The 22,336-nt window shown below is 45.8% G+C and overlaps 1 protein-coding gene across 3 annotated transcripts; it reads right to left on the bottom strand.

Moving 5' to 3' along the window:
* Nucleotides 1–970: 970 nt before the first annotated feature.
* On the bottom strand, nt 971–22,131 carry POLR3D (RNA polymerase III subunit D). Of its 3 annotated transcripts, none has more exons than XM_066639484.1 (9): nt 22,075–22,131; nt 17,759–17,933; nt 12,029–12,072; nt 11,372–11,523; nt 9,694–9,818; nt 6,414–6,585; nt 5,302–5,564; nt 4,419–4,571; nt 971–2,604 (listed from the first exon to the last, which is right to left on the bottom strand). In XM_066639484.1, the coding sequence occupies exons 2-9, from the start codon at nt 17,921–17,923 to the stop codon at nt 2,482–2,484; spliced, it is 1,197 nt and encodes a 398-aa protein (XP_066495581.1). In that variant the 5' UTR covers nt 17,924–17,933; nt 22,075–22,131; the 3' UTR covers nt 971–2,481. The 3 variants fall into 3 exon arrangements, with proteins under 3 accessions (XP_066495581.1, XP_066495583.1, XP_066495582.1); XM_066639486.1 differs by having other exon boundaries at nt 22,112–22,131; XM_066639485.1 differs by lacking the exon at nt 22,075–22,131 and adding an exon at nt 22,033–22,074.
* Between the last annotated feature and the right edge of the window lie 205 nt (nt 22,132–22,336).

Raw genomic sequence — 22,336 nt, 5'->3', positions numbered from 1 at the left:
GGGAGTAAGCTTCATCCTCTGTAATGGGGCTTACTACTGAGTAGACACACAGGATGTCTCCTCTGCTGTGGAGGAAAAGCCTCTCCTTGCACTGAGTGGGGACCTGCTCAGGGAAAGGCGGGCTGCAAGGGCTCGCAATGGCTGAGGAGGAAGGCGGCTCAAGATTGGCTGGTGGTCAGCCAGTGAAGGGCCCTGAGCCATTCCAACAGAAAAAGCCAGGAGTCTGCTGGATGCTGACTGGCTGAGCCTGCTGGAGAGTTGGGGAAGGGAAAAACAGGGACCTTAAGCCTGCAGAGTGGGCAAAATTGAAAAGGGAAACCAATGCAGGGCAGGTGGGGGTGAAGGGAGAGGAGGGCAGTGAGCTCAGGGGGCGGAAGGAAGCAGCCTGCACTCCCAACACAGGTGCCTCCTGTCACACTCTTTGCCACTTTTACCTGGAGGAGCCGCAGCAGACAGCTGAAAGAGCCACATGCGGTTCTAGAGCCGCAGGTTGCCGACCCCTGAGCTAGAGAAATGTTCTTTTCCCTCGCACACAACACTGGAACCAGGGGACATCCACTAACATTGACTGGCAGGATAATTAAGAAAATATTTCTTTAGCCAGTGTGTTAATCTGTGGAACTCCTTGCCACAGGATGTGGTGATATCTGGCCTAGTTGCCTTTAAAAAGGGATTGGACTGAACTTGGAGAAAAATTATCAAAAGTCTTACCTCCACCTTCCCTAGCCTGAGACCACATTATATGTCACATATCAAAGCCCATGGGCCTTCAGAAGGCTGGGTGGATGGTTGGATAGCTGGTATCAAACCTATCAAATCAAACCGTATCAGCAGGGTCATGGTCTATGAAAACTATCATCTTCTCAAGGTTTTGAACCCACAGCCCTTTGTGCAAAAACCGACCCTAAACAACTATCTTGGACCATCACAAAACAGAAACACAGCAGAGTTCAAACACAAGGAGGTCACGTAAGGCAAAAAAGCAATTTCATTCAATTTTTATTTACAAATACACATCAACAATTCTGCCATGACACCACACAGTGACTGCAGATTGGCTTATGAGATGTCAAACAAGATTGTCTCTGATTCAGGGGTATATTTAAACAGGGAAACTCAGTTGCACCAACACTTAGTAGTGTAGACACTCAGAAAATACCCAAAAACCTCTCCCATTTTTCTGGATTAAAAAACAGAAGACTACAGACCTCAGTTACTTGTCAGCAGTTCCCCCTAAAGCCTCAGCATGGACCACTGTGATTGTCCTGCTGCTTCCAAACCTGCTAGCTTTGACCCACAACTTTGTCATTATCCCTGCAAACAAAAACTGAAACAGGAGGTGAAAACACAACATCCCTAAACTAAAAACCAGGCTGTTGATAAGTCAACTTTCATCCAAAAGAGATTAGTAATATTGTAAGGCTTTTTAATTTTGGCATGATCTCTAGGAATTTCCTCTCCCCACAGAAAAAAATAAAACCCCAAGTACAGAATCTATTTGATATGCAAGATGCACAGCTATTGGGACAAAAACCTTTTTTGCTCCTACAGGGGCCAACATAAGCTAAGCACACTGTCAGTTTCCCTACTAGCATTTCCACCAATGCATGGACCTTCCATCAAGCACTGTGGTGCAGAGATGTTTTGGAGGAAGAGAACAAAAGCAAGTCAGGGAGAGCAAACAGGGTTCCTCTCCCCTCTACCTGCCTTTATCTCATTTCACAATATATCATTTGGGTACACAACAACTGAGCACTGCAGACACAGCAAATTCTAAGCCCCGGCAACTGGATAGTTAAAAAAAACAAAACCACACCGAAATCTCAGCCACTACAGAAAACTAATGTATCAAAGTGCCTGATGGAATTTGACATCAGACTTGAAAGGTGCAAAAGAAGAGCCACACGTCATTCCTGTGTCCACCTACTCCATTTTTTCTTCCTTTCCTCCAATTTGTGCATGGCTACAAGAGCACAAGGTAAAGGTTTGACCCAAACAATTCACATCGGGTTATTCAGAGGTAGAGCAGCCTCCCTCTTCAACTGAAGGCAGAGCTACTGAACAGCTATCCTTGGCCTCAAACCTCCCCTTTGAAACCCCACACTTGAGATATCAGGGTCTGAGGTTGCTAAACAGAAAGGCCAGCACAGAGATATAGTTATAAAGGTCTCATGCCCATAAACAAATGTTTCTTTTACATAGAACTGTTAGAAAGGATGTGCCAGTCCTTTGGCTGCAGCTGCCATCTGAGTATCAACTGTAACATTTGGACCTCTGGGTGCCTGAACACGGCAAGGTGTCTCATGGTACTGCTCTGCTCCAGTCGATCTTCTCTAGGAACATCCTCTTTCGTTGGTTAGAAATTCTCTTTATCGGCATAGGAACAAGGCACTTTTGGACAGCCCAAGTTGCAGTTCTTCATAAGCAACCTCCAGGAGGGGCCAGTGAACCAAGTACAGTTCACTGTCACCTACTTATCTGCTACCGATGCTTATGCTCCAGCAGAGACTCAAAATCCGGGGCACAGACCAGCTTGTGCTTCACGTGTCCCAGGACAATCATTTCGCCATTCCTATTGTCTCCAACGCCCACGGACACCAGTTCCTTCCAAGATCAAGAGAGAAAGTTATCACCAATCCCTTTCCAAAGTCATGAAACACATGCACTGTTATCTTGCCGTTTTCATAGAGGCAAAGGGGGGCAGCCACCTCAGGAGATGGATTTTGGACACCATTAAGAGATATATCCGATACTCACAGGGGCACAATCCACCAAGCAGTTTTCCTACACAAGACTGCTAAAATGAGGGCAGCTTGTGTTGAGGCTTCCACAGAAAGGCCTACTGGTGGTTTGTGCCCTGTGTCATTTAGCATGCATTTGTCATTCAAATTTTCTGTGCTCTCTATCTGGACATGTGTCCTGTCCTGGAAGCGTAGGGCTGGGAGCACCACATGAAAAAAAAACAGCAACTGCTCCTACTTGCTTAACACAGGCAGCAAAGTGTCTTTAAAAAGCAACATTCTTCCCAAACTGTGTTCATGCTAGGACTCTGGTATAGTCATCATGGATAGAGGTGGCTTTTTTCAGTAATAATGAAACAAACACACAGAACACCACTTTCTGCACTTCTCAGTTCTGTTTTAAAAAAATCCAAAATCTGTGAAAAAATAAAACCATTCTCCAATACCTCTACATGCAAATGGCTTCATCTGCTGACACAATACCACCTATATCTCATGACTAGTACACTTTTAAAGCAATTATGACTTATAAAAATGAGTGCTTGGAATAAAAACACATAACGCCATTGTCAAAAAATGAAGTCTGCATAAAAAAAGTTAAACCAAAAAAGCACACTCTTCTTCTTTCTTCTTCTTTCACATCTCTAACTATGGAAAGTAAGTTCTATTTACAGGCGTCCACCGGAATACACGGGATAGGTTCCTGCTGGTACCGCGGATATCCAAAACCATGGACACCAGCAAACCCTATTCAAATCCCCCCCAGTCATGCTCATGACTCAACCTCTCTTTGGTTGCAAATGGGAGCTTTTTCTTCCTTTCACTTTGGAACAAGAAGTATACAGCAAGAACCTAGAACTTCTAGTTGCTCGAGGAACACTACAGGAGGCGACAGTAAGAGTGCAAATAGAAAGTGGACAGCAGAGAAGATTTCACGTTGTCCTTATCACCTCCTGTAGCATTCTTCTAACTGCTATGTGTCGGGGTTCTCAGTGTTTGCTTCCTGTTCCTAAGTATTCCAAAGCAAAAGAAAAAAAAAGGCTGCCTTTTGCAAGGCATTTAAAAACAGACAGGTGAGTCAAGAGCATGATGGGGGGAATTTGGGATACAGGGATGGGGGGGAGGGCGCCTGTACACAGTTCCACCTTTTAACTAGAGACAGGGCATTAAGAGAGTGCTGTTTGCCGACCTTAATGATAACAACGGGCCATGGAGGAGCACGAAAGTTAGTTTTCCTGAGAAATACTCAGGGTTTCAAGCCATTCTTATGGGAGCAACTTGGATGCTCCATGAGCCATGATAAGAGTAAACAGGCAGCCAAATCCTCCCTTGAAGCCTCTGGTGGCTCCTGTATAGGAGGAGTTTGAGAAATTCAGCTCTGTCTCCAATTACCAACAGGGCAATACCCAAGATGGCTTATGACTGTTTGCTTGGGTTGTGATGCTCCAAAGAAACTGCGATGTCTCCTTTGCACACCCCATTTTTGATCTGCTTAAACAGGACGGGTTCTGGAGAACCCAAAGATTGCCAACAACTTCATGATATTTAGGTTATCCTAATAAAAGGCATTATTCCTCACTGACTTTTGGATTTCAGGCAGAGAACAAGTACTCTGAAAGACAGTCACATGCTGCCGTAAGACAGTGAATAAGAGAGCCTTTTCCAAACTAGCCATACCTGAAGGAAGGAGCAGGGGGTCCCCATGGTCACATCAAGCGTCACCCTGCCCAGAACTAGCTGCACTTTCCCTGACTTGCGAATCAGTAGCTTCCCCACCTGCCCTTCCGAAAGGTCCCCCACAGTGCAGATGTTCTCTGACTCTTTGGCTTCCTAAAAAAACAGACATGTTACAAGCGGTTCTTGGAGAAAACAATCTTGCAATATTCAAAAACTCTGCCCCCCCTTAAGCCCCCGAGCTGAATGCTGGTGAGGGGTTCTCTTTGTGCTTGAAGAAAAAGAAACATACCATTTTGAATTTAAGTAACCCACATGGAATTCTGAGGCCAACGTTAAGTTATGTTATCTAATTCAAAAGATTTCCTGCTTAGCATAGTTTACTGAGCTGGTCATAGGGCAGGACAAGAAGCCAAACAGAAAGTCAGTGATGCTCTCATTCCTTACAAACCTTCCACAGCAAACTCCTGGCTGTGACGCATCACCAGGGGCTACCTGCACAGTAACCGTAAGGGCTGGAATCTTAGCATGCAAACACAATTGATGTTCTTTGGAAGCTGAATTCTGGGCCTTCTACAGTACAGTGGGACCTCCTTACCTGCAGATTTGGCACCTGTGGATTTAACTCAACATGGGTGCCAGCCCAGTCTCCCAGATGCAACCAGAAAACTCTTCTGGTCATGTCGGAAAGGTTCTTGAGGCCCTCCCTGTGGATTCAATTATCTGTAGAAATTGGTATCCGTGCAGGGTGGGTGGGTGTCTGGGAATGGATTCCCTGTGGATACCGAGGGCCCACTGTATAGCTTTTTTGCACTCCCACAGAATTGTGACGCACACAGCCCACACTCAGCTCTCATTATTTCAATGAGACAGAGTCTTCCCCTACCTGGCTTTTCTCTTGCTTGATCATCACCACCTGCCCATCCTCATTCTGCACCTCCATCTTGACGGGCTTGGTGTCCTGGGTTGGGGGCTGGCCTGGCAGTGTGTCTGGCAGCTGCAGGAAGAGCAACTCATCCTCCTTGCCAAGGGCTAGCCTTTGCAGCAACTCTGCCACAGACACATCCTGCGGAAAGGGTGGGGGCGCCTTTGCGGGAGCTGGCTTTAGGGCAGGTGAGGTCTCTTCTTCATCGCGGGGCTCCTCTTTCACTAGAAATGAGACACAAAGTTAGAATCATAAAGCAGGAAACAGAAAGAAAGCTTGACCCTTGCCCAAAGCAGGCATCCTCTCAGGGCTGGATCAGAATCAGTGCTTTTCAGATCACCTTCTCAACCACTGTATGGCATCCTTCCTATACAAGCAGGAGAAACAGCAACTACATTGGCCCTCCTTATCTGCGGGCTTGCATTCGTGAATTTGAGTATCCACAAATGCTGAGCCTGCAGCTAGAGGGCCTTAAAAAGGACATCCTGGATGCAAGTGGAGGTCATTTCAGATTCATGCTAGCAACTTCTGGTCATGTCTGAAGGTGTTCTGAGGCATAGGGAGGCCAAGTACAACCTCTGGAGGGCTAGGCACAGCCCCCAGGTAAGTAACTGTTGCGCTGTACTTGCTGCCCAGTTTTCATTATTCACGGTATTTGGTATCTGCGGCGGGGTCTTGGAACAGACCCACTATCGATACCAAGGCTCACTGTACAACATACTATGAGAAAACAAGATGCACTAGGACAGAGATGCTGTGGGGAGAAGGAATACACTTACTCAAAAGCAGCTTAGCTAGGCTAAAAACAAGAGAACAGCCCTGCTGAATTGTACCAGGAGTCTACCCAGTCCACCATCCTGTCCCCAGATTGCCTCACAAGCACTGCATGAAAGCAACAGCCCTCCCCTGCTATTTGCCCCCAGTGGCCGATATCAAGTTATACTTTCTCTGTCCTGAGGTTTCATTTACCACCATGGATAATCTACATTAATTGACCTATTCACTGAAAGCATAACAAAGCTTCAATAGTTACCCTACAAAGCAACTGCTTGTGGCTGATCTGGACCACCCACCTGTCACTGACGATACGTCTACTTCCATCATCTCCTCCTTGGTGCTGGAGTTCAAAGGCTTGACGTCCTCCTGGTCATCGCCCTCCTCCTTGAAAAGCCAGCCTGAATGGGCCAGAGGTAGCTGAACTGGCTTGTTCCGGATGTCATTCTTCAAGCCTGGATCATCAAGGAACTGGCAAGAGAGGAACAGGAAAGAAAAAAGGGGAAACTGGTTTCATTCCTGATGCTTTGATTTCAAGCATCACTTTAAAAATTTAAAGAACGAGTATATTACACACGTGTGCGTATGTCCTGGTTCGGATTCTATACAAATAGGCTTACTATAGCCTTAGACTTCATTTAATGACTCATAAACAGCTGGTAGCTTAGTGCAGAACGAATAATATTAAGGGTAGGTTGGTGTTTTTCTAAAAGTGAAAGACACAGACACCAATGAATAAACTCCCATATAAACAGCTCATGACCATAGAACAGGGGTGTCCAAACTTTTTGGCAGGTCGCATCATCTCTCTAACACTGTGTCAGGGGCCAGGAAAAAAAAATTTACATTTCAAGTTTGAATAAATTTACATAAATGAATATATTAGAGATGGAACTTATATGAATGAATGAAGGTCTTGCATTAGCTCAAGGTCTATAAAAGGCCTTGCACAAAGCAAAGCCAGCCTTTCCTTTGCTGCTGCTGCTGCATCACAGATATGAAACAGCAAGCAGTGGAGGGAGCTCTCCTCACGCAAGAGGTTGAACAGTTGGCCGTCATGCTGAGAGCAGTTGTATCAGGCCAGCACGGGCTCCAGCAACTTTCCGGAGAGCCAGAGGCTCATTGGAGACTGGGAGCTTCCTGAGGGCTGGATTAGGAATCCTCCAGGGCCGCAAGTGGCCCCAGGGCCGGGGTTTGGGCACCCCAGCCATAGAAGAAAGTCCTATGTACACAGTGATAACATGACATTTAGGCGCAGGCGGGATTTGCCCAAGACCTCCTGGTGCCTGAGGCAATGTGTCAAATATCACCCACCATAAATTCAGGAGGAGAGTGGAAGAGAAAGTGTGGAGAAGAGGAGGATGGTGGGCTACAGCATCTCCAACACTCTAAACCAGCAATTTTTCAACTGGTGTGCTGTGGCACATTGGAACACAGTGGTTGAAAAGAGCTGAAACAATTCTGGGTTCTGCAGCTCTGTTTCTAGGGCAACTGTCTGTAGTTGAAAGCTCTTCAACCTCTCCAGACTGAGAGCAAAATCCAAAGTCCAGCTGAAATGTCTGCGTGACTTCCTCTTTGCCGACGATGCAGCTGTCACTACCCACTCTGCCAAAGATCTCCAGCAGCTCATGGATCGTTTTAGCAAGGCCTGCCAAGATTTTGGACTGACAATCAGCCTGAAGAAAACACAGGTCATGGTTCAGGATGTGGACTCACCTCCCTGCATTACAATCTCTGAGCATGAACTGGAGGTTGTCCATGACTTTGTGTACCTTGGCTCAACGATCTCCGACACTCATTCTCTCGATGCCGAGCTAAACAGGCGCATCGGTAAAGCAGCTACCACGTTTTCCAGACTCACAAAGAGAGTCTGGTCCAACAAGAAGCTGACGGAACATACCAAGATCCAGGTCTACAGAGCTTGCGTCCTGAGTACACTTCTGTACTGCAGCGAGTCATGGACTCTTCGCCCACAACAGGAGAGGAAACTGAGCGCTTTCCACATGCGCTGCCTCCGACGCATCCTCGGCATCACCTGGCAGGACAAAGTTCCAAACAACACAGTCCTGGAACATGCTGGAATCCCTAGCATGTATTCACTGCTGAAACAGAGACGCCTGCGTTGGCTTGGTCATGTCGTGAGAATGGATGATGGCCGGATCCCAAAGGATCTCCTCTATGGAGAACTCGTGCAAGGAAAGCGCCCTACAGGTAGACCACAGCTGCGATACAAGGACATCTGCAAGAGGGATCTGAAGGCCTTAGGGATGGACCTCAACAAGTGGGAAACCCTGGCCTCTGAGCGGCCCGCTTGGAGGCAGGCTGTGCAGCATGGCCTTTCCCAGTTTGAAGAGACACTTTGCCAACAGTCTGAGGCTAAGAGGCAAAGAAGGAAGGCCCATAGCCAGGGAGACAGACCAGGGACAGACTGCACTTGCTCCCGGTGTGGAAGGGATTGTCACTCCCGGATTGGCCTTTTCAGCCACACTAGACGCTGTGCCAGAACCACCTTTCAGAGCGCGATACCATAGTCTTTCGAGACTGAAGGTTGCCAATACAATACTGTCTGTAGTAACAGATTGTCTCTCTATCCATCTTCCTCTGTTGGCAGAGACAATTCATTACTACAGACAGCTACCCTAGAAACAGAGCTACAGAAGCTGGGAGAGTCTCCCAAAAGCTGAACATGACATCACAAGAGACAAAGACCATAAAGATCAGTGTGCCACGGGACAAAAAAACATTAAAAATCACTGCTCTAGACCACCACTCTCTTCTCTTTCAAATCTTCCTCTCCCATGTCCCTATCCTCTCTAAATCTAGGGGGAAGAAGAGGGCAGGCACTTCTCACCACTCTGCTAACTGAAGCGACTGTTTTAGTCAACTTCATGATTGGGCTGGTCCTGCACGGTCCCACCAGCTCCACGGCCTACCGATGATCTCAGAGGGACACAAAAACAGAGGCAATTAAAAGCTGAACAAAGAAACTTTGAACCAACAAGGATCACCAAAAATGTTATCTGATTTCAGTGAACTGGAGCACTTGGATATTAAAAAAAATTGTATACACCACTTGAATCACCAAAAAGGGACTCTCAAGGTGGCGTATACATGGTGTACACAGGAAACATCCACACAAAACAAATGAACTCAGATTAGCCAGCACCTGAAGCATTAACATAGCAATGTAGCCAATAAACCCACAAATCACTAGCTGAAACTTTTTTGTGAGGTTTCTGAACATCAGGACTTGAAAGGGCTCCCTGGGAAGTGAATTTCACAAAGTGAGGACCTGTCCTGAGTTGAAAGCTTTCATTGTGGTTGAGAAGTACCATTTCTAAATACAGATGGTGCTTGCATGGTGAAATGCTCTTCCACACAGAAAAAAAAAATCCTTTGCCTTGAAAACGAATATGTCAGGGAGGACAATTCTAGCCTAGCCTTCTCCTTGACAAGCTAATTTTTTTTTTTAATTCAGGAAATAATTTTGTACAGAAGAGCCATACCTTCCCACTTGCAGTGGGAAGGGGTATACAACACAGACTGTTGCCCCGAATGGAGTCATCCTCAAACACTCACATCATCCTTCTCCAGCATGCGTAGGATCTGCTTTGTCTCTTCGTCTGTCTCTCTCTTCTCTTTCTTTATGTTGATGATGTGTGATGGGCCAAAGTCAGACACGTCCACAGTCTTATCCCAGGAGCCTGCGTGCAAAGAGAGAATGGCACAGCCATAAGAAGCATGCTCCTCCAATGGCAAGAGGTTACTCAGCTTTGATGGTTTGAGCTTCCATGGTTGAGAGCTGCCTGTGGGAACTCCAACATTTCTTTAAAAAAAAGTCAAATATCTTCAATTTTTCAGTCACTCGCATGTTTTTGTGGAACCACAGCTGAAGCTAGACAAGCAGAGAGAAGACAGCAAAAGTTGGAGTTAGGACAATGAGAAATGTAGGCAGGGTGAGCAGACTTTTCAGAAGCTATGGTTGTGGTTTTTTTTTTTTTTTTTTTGTAAGCAAGATCCTTGGGAGCTACCAGTGTAGAACAGCACCTGGGAAGGGCAGAGTGTGTCACAAAACACTGGCTCAGGGAGGCAGACAATATACAGCAATACCTTGACTTTCCTCCACCTGACTTTCATCGCTTTGCTCTTTCATCCAGTTTGAATCATGACCATATTTCAAATTTTGTCCATGTGCTTTCCTCTTTCATCTGAGTTCATCCTTCCACGATATTGTCAATGTTCTTAGGTTTATTTATTTATGTTCTGCATATATTTGCTTGTGTTATATAGTTACTTATTTTTCACCAGCCAAAATACTATTTGCAAGTTAAATAAGGCTCTGCTTTGACATTCATCCATTTTGGACTTTCATCCATGCTCTGGTTCCTAACCAGACAAAAAGTACATGGTACTGCTGTATAACCAGCATTTTGATGCTAGACTATCAGGAAGGTTGGATAACTGGATGCCAAACTGCTGTACTGGGAGTTTTGCTATAACTGGAATTACTGCCTGGCTCCTCAGCAAAGTCTTGTTTCATAATGCCTGATCATTCCATGCATACTGCACAGATTATTATCAGCTGCTCTAATTGATGTTTAGTTAACTGTCATGGTGACTCACTGATCTGATGCAGTAATACCGCAGCTGCTTGTTATTATGGAAGCTGGATGGTTATACTGAATTATGTACTTTGGTTTAATACCATGCTGATGAGTTACAGTGAGATAACAAATGCTGGATTGATTGTGGCAAGCTTTGATTTCCTGAAGAAGATGTACGTCATGATGACACCTGCCTTTGCATAAATTTCCACTCATTTGCTATCCTGGAAGTCATTGCTAAAGACTCCAGCTATGTAGCAACAGCATAGGTGGCGCTCCTACAGACACACACAGCCTGAGCCTTTTGCTACAATCTCAAAATTGGAGGCTTGCAAGGTTAAAGGGGGCAAGCAATTTTAAGGGAGGGGCATCCTCAAACCCCAAATGCACCACTCATTGCATGAAAAACCTTGCCCCTTTGAAAGGGCAAATGGCAGCACTAAAACGGAACATTGGGGAAATCTGGTACAGCTGCCATAAACTCCAGGCCTGCGCAACAGGAAGGACGCTGGCCATTGAGCCAGAAATATGGAAAACTGACCCCTTTCTGTAGCAAAGAATATATTTTTCTCCCTGTTTTTTATACCACAAAGTAATTGCGCAGACAGCAAAGGCACCACCAGATCAGGTAGCCACATGAATGCACCACATACCTTTCTTTTTCATCATTTCTGCTGGCCCTTGCTCAAAAATAGAGTGGGACTGGATGACCTCTGGTCTCCCTCTGCCTCGTCCGTGGCCATTTCTCTGCCGTTCCCAATCACGGTCCTTTTTTTCTTTCTTGACAGAAACATCCTCTTTTGGCCTAAGATAAAGGACAGAATAAGGTGAAGCACAATGAGGTCAGGGTTACCAATCCTTCCTATCTAAGATGTGCTCAAACACACCCAGAAGATTCTTCAATCACTTTTCCATCAGCTGCTTCAAGAGCTTCACATGACTATTTCCATGCACAAGAACCAATTCAAGCATGAAGAAATTGCATGTTGTATAGTTCATTCCAGATTGTATTTCTTCAGACTGCAGGAGACTTGGGTTGCATATTTCAATGCTGTTCATGGGGGAGGATCTGTGCACATGGAAGCATCTCGGGGAGATGGCTGGGTTAAAGCCCTTACCATGCGAGTCCAGAGCTTTAAGAGATTCCCCCCACCTACGCATGGCTCGCGGGACCTACTAAGAATTATTGCCCTTGGTGCCAAGCAGGCCACATGCTTTGCCCTACATCAAACCTCTCCCAACTACTGGATATGCAGCTTTTTCATTCACACAATTGCACTCTGCAGAGACAGGATTAACAGATCACTTACTCTTCTTTGACCTTCCTGCTAATGATGTTGGGGGCAAAGGTTTTCTGTAACAAGAACAAAACAAGTACAGAACACAAAAGAGAATTACCAACTTGGAAGGAAGTATCAGAGCTTCATTTTCTGAGATTATACTTAGGACATTTCACACAGACTATTGTAGCATCACAGAATCTGAACTTCAAGACACTTGGGATTCTCGTTTGGGGTGGAAAGTGAGGAACACCACCATATTCTAGCGTTTATAACTGTAAATTTGTGTTTTGAAAGGGAAGTGATGCATCTTTTCCCCCCGCATTTAGGTGGTTATGTGTCTATGCTGTGTGCAGCTGCCAGAGCCAGTGTGGCTTTCAGTGATGATTCCACTCACTTCCTTTTCTCCCTCCTCCAATGTGACACTCTGAAATCAGCGCCACTGCAAAAAGACCGCATGGCTGAGGAGACAGCTTTGTGACTGCTTGCCTTTGTCATTTGAGTCCACCAAGACCGACACCAACACTGAGTTCACACAGCCATCTCACCTGCTGGGATTGGCATGTGCCAATCAACTGGGTAACCAAGCCCACTTGACCAGATCAAGGAAGGGGTGCCCAGGGGGTTGCAAGACATTCGACAGGATGAGACAGTGGCATAACTGAACCTAGGTTCCTTAAAGTCAACCCCTCTATGTTGTACTTTTATGCCCCACCCCCAAGCAGCAGAATAAAGTTTTGCAAACAAAGGAGATATGCAGCTCAAACAAAAGCTGCACAGAGTTGTGTTTTTCTTGGTATAGAATTCTTATGCTCCTGCAGGATTTTTATTTTAGAAAGCAGAACTCACACATAGACTTATCATTCCTACTTTTGCAGAACAGAGGCAGTCGCCTGTCTTAAGATGGATTTGAATGTCCTCTGAGGAAAAGAGCAGGTTTCCAAATCAGGTTGCCTGCCCCACCAACAATAGGACTTGGGAAGCCCAAGAGGGTGCAAATGCAGCTACATGGTCCAACTGTGTTCTATAAATCTTATGACATCATTGCTTATGGAATGACTTTAGGAAGGGATCCCACAAATTCATGGGGAAGCCTACTGATGGATACTAGCTAAACAGAACCCACATGGATACCAAATGTTGGAGACCAATAATGGGGGAAGGTACTTCATGCCCTATTTGGGAACTTCCAGAGGTATCTGGCTGGCAATTGCTGGGAATAGAATGCTGGACTAAATAAACCTTGAACTGCTTCAGAAAAACAATGACTATCATAGAATCATAGAGTTGGAAGGGACCTAATAGGTCATCTAGTCTAACCTCCTGCCTTAGGTAGGAAATCCTTTTAGAGCATATCCAACAGGTGCTTGTCAAACCTCTGCTGAATATCTCTAGTGAGGGAGAGTCCACCACCTCTCTTGGCAATCTGTTCCACTGCCGGACAGCCCTGACCGTCAGGAATTTTTTCCTGATATCTAATCAAAATCTCCTTTCTTGCAGTTTGTATCCATTGGTTCAAGTTCCAGTTCTATGTTACACTGTCATCTCTGGAGGACATCAGTGGACTGATGCGATGGAGGGCAATGATAGCAGCATCTGCTGGCTGGATAGGCAAAGCTGGCTGCAAGTTAGAATGGGGGGAATCCTGGTTCCGCAATACACTAAGTCTAAAAGTTAGGTCCTCATTCCATTCCGGAAGTTGGAACGTATGGAAGTCCAAACAGCTGACTCTTGCTGGCTCAGTGCTATTGCACCTGCACAAAAGTAACAGAATGGATGGACTGTGCCTCTGCAAAAGTATTAACTGATTGGTCTGTCAGGGACCCAGTGTACAGTTGGGAACTCAGCATCCACTGATTTGGCATCCACTGATACCGAGGTCCACCTTTAAATGCCTTGTAACAAGGGAAAAAAGCAGCAAAATCCCATTTCCTACCTTTGCGCTGTTAAATAATTATAATTTCACTCCATTAGATTCCATTATTCACACCTTTTAGTGACTGAATATGGTATAGTGTATACATTCTGGGGCAACAATGGAGAATCAAGAAACCCAGAAGTGGGTCTTTAAAGCTATTTTTCCACTGATTTGGTATCCACTGATTTTTTTTATATCCACTAGGGGTTCCAGAATGGAACCCCAGTTGATTATGAGGCATGACCTCTTATTGCCAAAGGGGGAAGGAAAGGAAGAACAGACAGACACAGAACCCGAGTTGGTAAATGAATATTCTGCAAAAAGGTTTGAGATTCCCTGTACACCTATTATCTAACAGTAATTATGGTACAGGATTTGAGGAGGAACTGACTAGAGCTGTTTGACCAGTGGAGTGAGTGTTACTAGAGGCACTTCACAGAACAGAAAGCAATACTTTGCCCCAATGCCCTGGGGACTATGTGGCACTATACCATTTGGCCCAACCCCGCTGGAAGCGGAAGAGGCTGAAGTGTGGCATTAACAGCAAAGTTAGTGGCTGCACAGTGGCCTCGTACTTCAAAAATCATGCAGTCTGGGGGGAGGGACTGATCAGGACTCAGCAGCAACTGGAGAAGCTTTTCTCTCACTGCAGGGACAAGTGGGAGCCAAGTTGCCCATTTCTGGGCACAGCAGTCTTTCCGGCCATAGTGGTACTCATTAAAGAGGAACTTGCAAAAGAAAGGTTGAAAGATGTTTGTACAGTGGGCCTTCCCTTTCTGTGGGCTCAGCATCTGTGGATATAAGCACCCGTGGATGCCAAGCATGACCCACAGATTGCCTCCCGTACACTACTGGAAGCCACTTCTGGTTGTGTCTGGAGGCGTTCCAAATGACATTCCTGGGCCTCAGAACATCTCTGGTACACAACTGGAAGCCGCCGACACGAACCAGAGGTGGCTTCTGGTCAAGTCTGCAAGGTCTCCTGAGGAGGCTGGGAGGGCGGTGCAAATTCCAGAGAACCAAATGTAGCCTCCAGGTGAGTAACTGTGGTGCTGAGCTGGGCCCCATGCAGTGCCCTGTAACTGCAGATTTCAGTATCCACAGGGGGGTCCTGGAACTGATCCCCAGAGATATGTAGGGCCCACTCTATATAGACAGACAATAGTGGCCCAATAGCTAAATGTTGGACATAAGAAACTGTAGTTCTTTGTTGAGCCACAAACTTATTATACAGTAATTATTGTCTCTCCTTGTAGTAAGGGAACAACATATGCTTGGAACAGGAGCAAAGCAAATAAGCAGTTCACCGAGTCTGGAAGGCCTTCTGCCTGGTTTCTTATCATGCACTATGATTTACCAAAGCAGATCTTGAGCACTGTATAAATTATAATCAGATACCCAGGTTCCTGTTGATTTTTCCAAGCAGACATTTAATTAAGTCCTGGCATCTACAACAATATTTAAATATCGGGACTATCAAGTGCCTGGGATTCTTTTTGCCTTGCCTGGCGCCTTCACCTTGCTTTATTGCAGCAAAACAGGTCTTCCTAGTGGGCTTGTCACTTGCAAGCCACCCTAAACAAAAGGACCAAAACACAGAAGGATGAAAATTAACTACCAGCCATTCCAGAATATGGAATTGGACAGACATGTTATGAACAGGAATGGCAAAGCAGGAGGAAAGCTCAATGCTGAACTGGTTTGGCTGCATTGCAGGCTCTGAAGATACATAGTGCTTGTGCAGGGCCTAATCTAGGAATACTCTAAAGAAGGCATAGAAGCCACCATATCCTTCACACTCACAGTAGTAGCAAAGACTTAAGAGTTGAGATTAACAGGACAGAGGAATTCTCAAGGTTCTTTTTCCACTGTATTCAAATCAAAAGTAGTAGAAGGAACCACACACTCAAACACACAAAATATTGCTACAAGAGGGAAAAGGAATCTCCAGGAAACGTCTTGGTATCTATAGAATCAGTTCAGCAATTAACACACCTAATCCATTTTGTATGAAAGTCATTAATGAGTGCAATACCCTTACAAGTGGGTGTAACCACATCAACAAGCCTTCCAAACTGCCCATAGTTGGGATTTAGTCAGCATCTGATTAGAAAAATTAGACTCAATCAATTTGATGAATTCATTATCAATTCTGGAACTTTTCTAACTCACTGTTAATGTGCTTGCTATTAATCCTAGATCAGAGTTTTACAACCAGTGGTTCTAATATCACTACTGGTACACCACACTGTGGCAGGGAATACTGTTATGGTGACCATGTCGGCTGGCCTGGCCCAACCCTACTGAAAGTGGAGATGACTGGGATGGTGGTGCGGCAGTGGGCAAGATGTGGCTGGCTGTGCACCTGTTTGGCGCTTCAAAAACATATCCATTTGGGGAAGGAGGATGCAGAGCACAGCCTCACCTGTGAAGCAAACAGCGGCTGTCTCCGGCGACAGCAATGGTACTGCATGCACTGCTTTTTGCAAGAAACTAAATTTTTGCAATAAATTAAATCAAGTCAAATTGCTCTGTTCCAGATGATCAGATTGAACTACATATGTCAGTTAACCCAAGAGGACAATTTAAAAATCCATTAAAAGTGATCTGCCAGCAACCAATCAGAACTTATTTTCAGGCTGCTTTAACTTCTGGGTCTTCACACTTTGCACTGCTGAAGAAACTTCTGTGTGCTGCAGAGGATTCTGGGACACAGTCCATGGTGCATACTCCGTTAATCCTGGGTATTATCTAGGCCTATTGAGCCTCAACCGTGAATTAAATGTGCACCCTTGAACTCTCCCAACATTCCCTTGCAGCTATATACTACCAAGGAAGTACTGGTGGTGGTTGAGGGCAAACGATTCTTCAGGAATAAGCAACTAAGCAGCCACAAGATTCTCCGCTATATAGTTTGGAAGCTCTATGACCAGAAGTGTGATTTCTCAGTGATAATGAAATGAAAACACATAATGTTGCACTTCTCATTTTTGCAAAAAAAAACCCCCAAAATCTGTGGAAAAATAAAACCAAAAAAGCACACATCTACATATAAAGCAGTGATCTGACAAGACTAGAAACCAGCCTCTGACATTGTCTAATATCCCCTCTCCCACATAGAGTGGTCCACACAGCACCTACTCTCCATTTCCAGTTTCTGACAGTCAGTAAAGTAAGAATACCATAAAAAGGGGTTTGAATAGGAAGTAATTAAACCTTACAAGTGAAGCAGGTGCACAAATATTACAATAGATGAGGCAAGAGATCAATGAAATAAAGGACTTGCCAAAGATCACAAGAAAAATTAGTACCATCAGTCGGAAACAAGAGTTCCAACTGCCAATTACTAGGTCCTGATCCCCATAATTGGCATGAGAACTTCAACTCCAGATCAGAAAAGAATATCTTTTAGCTCAAAGGTCCCCAAAATTCCCCACAATGTGACCTACTTCGCAGTGTCAGGGGAGGCCCCAGAGATCTCCTTCAGGTTGTGCTACCGGAAGTGGCTTTCATAGGTTTCTGTGAGTCATGGAGGGCTATGGAGGCCAGTAGAGCGGGTCACCAACCCAGCAAAACCCAGAAGAAATCTTTGGAGGTTTCAGGTAAATCATTCTTGCTTTCAAAATGGGTCCTGATTGGACTAGGGGTTGTGACTCACACTTTAGGAAGTGCTGCTCTTACTCTTGTAATTTCATTCCAGGAACACAAAAAAATACCTCTTACAGGATGCAATCCTACACTTTCCTAAGAGTAAGCCCCACTGGATGCAATGGGACTTATTTCCAAGCACACATACATAGGACTGTGTTCGCAGTCTTCTTTATTTAAAACTAGACACTTACCTTTTTCACTCCACCAAGGGTTAGGTCTCGGGAGCGAATGGAAGGCAGACGGCCGGGGCTGATTGTAGCAGTGGGTCTCCTCCCTATCAGCCCTCGTGCAGCATTGAATGTGGTTCGGGCACCACTGGGGTTCCCAGGATCGCTGCTTGAACTCCCTTCCGACATCTTCAGTTATCTGCAAAAAGAAAACAGGATGATCAAAAAACCAAGGTAAGGCTTGCTATCTCTATATGTGCCAGGATCACCCTATGCTGTAAAGCAGATGTTCCATTTCTTTGAGCAAGCTGCAGAATTTTGACCTGACGGGCTAACAGCCCAATCCTAAAGACGGTGGTACTTCTGGGTGCAGTGGTGCCAACGTGCTACCACTGAATCCTGCAGCCCCATGGCAGCCGTCAGAGGTCTCCTCAGTGGGAGGGGATTTTTGTCCCCTTCCTCTGGAGAAAATCCCAAGCCCTGCAGTGGGGCTTCTCAAGTCTGTGCCGGTTATTTTGCCAGTGAGACTTGAGAGACTCCGTGTAAGGCCTACTAATCTGAACCTTTTTTGTTGAAAAGCGGTATATAAATACTGTTATTATTAAACACAACATCGAGGTTCTGTCACATGCTAGAAATTTCTACACATGGGTTTTTTAAAGTCGCTTCCATTAAGTTCCATGGGACACAGGAAAACAGACTGCAGTCTGTGATGCAGCTAGCATGAGGGCGGTGGTGGGGAACCCTGTCTTTTTCCCAAGTCACTGAAGCCATCAAGGTTAGGAGGCAGATTTAGCCATCCCAATGGCTTCCCCAAATTTAACCTCACCCCATTAAGTTCTCCCACATTTAGAAAATGGTTGCTGTTCAGTCCTACTTGGAAAAGTAAAATGCCAGCCTTGGAAACACAGCTGTGATGACTGAAACCCTGCACTCTCAAGATGACAACTTGGGTTCTCAAAAATACCTGGTCAGCAGTTTTGACTGTTCTGCAGCAGAGCCTGGAAAGTTTCTGACAGGTCAGGGACGGAGCCTGGAGCAACAGACTCAAAATTAGTACATGGTTTAGCCATCCAAATACCAGAGACCAACCATAGGCAGATGAAATAACTGAGGATTAACATGCTTGTGCCCTGGCCCCCACTGGCAAATGATCCTGAAGGAAGTCATCAAGTATGTCTCTGTGCAGAAGACACAGGCACACACTGCATTCCCCCAGGAGTCCTTCAGTACTAACTTTCCTACTGTACAAAGCTAATTTGGATGATTATGGCAGCAACCCCAAAAGTTGAGGTTTTTACTGGTTTAAAAACACAAACCTTAACAGCAGCCCTGCAGGACCTCACCAAAACTCTGTGCAGGCTGCCATCCGATGTACATTTAACTGGGAGTAAGTTCCACTGAAATAAATAAGACTTGCATCTGAACAGACATGCCTAGGATTGCATTTTAGTCCAGTGCTCCGATTCTTGCAGTGGCCAACCAGGCACTCCCAGGAAACCCACAAGCAGAAGCCAGAGATGGAACCCAGACACCCTGCATTGCAAAGCAAGGGCTCTGCCACTGACCTACACGCACCAGGGCCACCTTTAAGCCAACTGGAGCAACTACTCCCAACTGTACCTAAGAGCTCCCTTCCACACTAGGGTAGCGCACTAGGGTAAAAATAAAATTAATATTTTTACTGAACTCTTTCACAGTCACTAAAACAAATGGTTTTGTAACTATATGCAGAACTTTTTAAAGATAAACTATACATTTTTTTGTTTACTTATATACTGACTGGTATGCAATTCTATATTAAAATGTGCTTAGATCCATCTGGCCCATGAACTACCATGCAATTTTGAAGTTCCCATTTTGATTACTTTCCATTCTACCAGAGAGATATAAATAAAATTTATGAAAGACTTTATCTCTCTCTAGGACAGTGTTCTTCAACCTTGGGTTTGCAACCCCAATGGGGTCATGAAGTCTCAGTTGTGGGGTACCTGGCAACAAGGGAATGAAAAAAGGTTGAAGACCACTGGACTAGAGCACAACCAGGTAAAAGGGGAGGCACCTGCTGTACCACTTCAGGTACCAGGAGATGGTGTTCCAGACCTGCTCAGGTTCTTTACAATTGTGCTGAAATAGCTTTCACTAGTGCCAGGCTTCATGGTAACTTTTTTCTGCTCTCTTTAATAAAAATATTGGATTACAGTGAATAGTGCTGGGAACGCATCAGAAAGGCGTAGAGTGGGCAATGATGAGGATGGGCAGATGGGGTCCTGGGAGGGGGCTGGGATCAGCAGTGAAGTCCCCTGTCCCCCTGTAAATAGGTCCCCTATTTATACAGTCAGTTCTCATTATCTGCTAGGGTTGGGTTTTTGGAAAACCTAGTAGATACCAAATTAGAATCACTGAACTTATGAAATCAATGGGGTTAGGCACAAAAGGTACCCTGGAGGGGCAGGGGTACCTTCTCTGCCACCAGAAGAATCCAGAGGAGTACAGCAGGAAATGCCAAAATATCTCTGAATGCTGCAGACACCTTCCAGAGCAGCAATTTTCAATCTTTTTCTTCTCACAGCACACTGACACAATGGTACTAAAATTGTTAAGGCACACTACCAGTTTTTTGACAATTTGACAAGGCACACTATTGCTGACACCGGGATCACATCCCCCCACTGGCACTATTAAAAACTGATCATCCCTCAAACACCCATGGCACACCTGCAGACCATTTGCGGCACACCATTGTGCCATGGCACAGTAGTTGAACATGGCTGTTCTAGAAGCTGCAGGGACCTTCAGAATAGCTCCCATAATCAGCACAGACCCTTTTAAAATGGTTGGGGGGGGGAGCTTGCACCAGACATTTTAAAGGGGCCCACACTGGTCACTGGCCCCATTCTGAAGGTCCTGGCAGTCTCCAGAAGGTCACTGCACAGCAGATAAGGAGAGAAGGTGGCAATTCTGCCCCTTGTGGATGCTAATTTGCATATAAAGAGAACTGAACATGTGTGTAATGTATATATTCATACGTATATGTATATATATATTGCATGTATAGGTATATGACATATATACACACACATATATTTATATGTATGTATATATTACATATACACATATGTATAGTCCAAGTATGCATACACATATATAAACATACAGGTTGAGCCTCATTATTCGCTTGGGTTCCGATCCAAGCACTCATGTGGATGGCAGAAAACACACTATAGCAAATCAATTTAAAAAACAAAGTTTCTTTGCTCTGGTGATTTAAAAACAGCCTTGCTGACCTTTGTGATATAACATAAGAGCCATTAAGAAGGCAATTCATCAATCAGTCATCCTCCAAGCTCCACACTCAGTCCTTCCCTCCAACAATACAAAGTGATCACCTTTCTTTCAAGTGCTCAGGGGGAAGGGAGGGGTCCGCTGGAGAGTAATGGACTGATGGATTGTCAGCCAGCTGTCCTCTCTCCCTCTCATTAAGGAGGCTATTGTTAAAGGACTGTTCAGTTTTTTAAACTGATTTTAAAGGGGTGCATTTTTCCCCTTCTCCAGAGATGAGCACATTCCTTCTCATTTGCAGGCACCATTCCTGTAGAGTCAAATATGTGTATAAAAAATCTGTGTATAAATAGGAAGGACCTGCATACACACACGTGCGTGCACGTGCACACACACACACACACATATGCATATACATGGGTTTTTGGAACACATAAATATATATGTATATATGTAATATATATATATATATACACACACACACACACACACACACACACAGATCATGGTACAAAAAAAATGTTGAAGACCACTGTGCTAGGATACAACAGACCTTGGTTATGAACCTGGTACCCCCCCCCCCCCGGTCTCCAACTGGGCCCCCACAGCCCCTAAGTCCTGACAGGACCCCCCAGCACTGACAGAGGCCCCCCACACAAGAATTACTCTGGTCTTTGCTCCCCCCCCCAAATAAAGCCCAGCAGTTCCAATGAGTCTTTGGGCACCCCAAAAGCCCCCCCTCACCCAAGAAGTGAGGGGGGAGCAACCCCCCAGCAGGTGGCGGCCTCCCCCAAAGCAAACTGTTCCTGCCCCTGCTCCAGCCCTCCCTGCTCTTCTGGGGGGCAGCTTTCTACTCCAGGCCCAGCATGGGAGGGGGAAAGAGCGGGCTCCACGGGGGGGGGCTGGGCAATGAGCCCCCCCAGGGAGGCAGGCTGCCCCCTTCCCAGCACTGGGCACCGTTGGGGATTGGCATGACCACTGACGGAGCAGATGAAGCCCCCCTGCCCGCCACCCACCCGCGCCAAAACCGCCTTCAGACTCCCGCACCACCAACACACCGCGCATCCAGCCGGGTCCCCGCGCGTCGCCACTCACGTGCATGCGCGCGCCATCTTTAAAACTGGCACTACCCAAGCTTCCTGTGCGACCAATCGGGCCACGCTTCAAGCGTCCGTGGAAGCCACATCCGCCATTTTGGAAAAGGGCAACAGCGCTCGCTCGCTCGCTGGGCGTGGCCTGCGTCATTCAGTGGGCGCGACTGCGGCGCGGCCATTTTGGTCAAGGGCAGGTCTGCCCTGCCACGTGGAGCTGCAGGGAGGC

The sequence above is a fragment of the Tiliqua scincoides genome, chromosome 11 (genome assembly GCF_035046505.1).
Source record: "Tiliqua scincoides isolate rTilSci1 chromosome 11, rTilSci1.hap2, whole genome shotgun sequence".
Classification (NCBI taxonomy): domain Eukaryota; kingdom Metazoa; phylum Chordata; class Lepidosauria; order Squamata; family Scincidae; genus Tiliqua; species Tiliqua scincoides.
The sequence above is the reverse complement of the archived record's forward strand: the minus strand, read 5'-3'. Positions and strand labels throughout refer to the sequence as shown.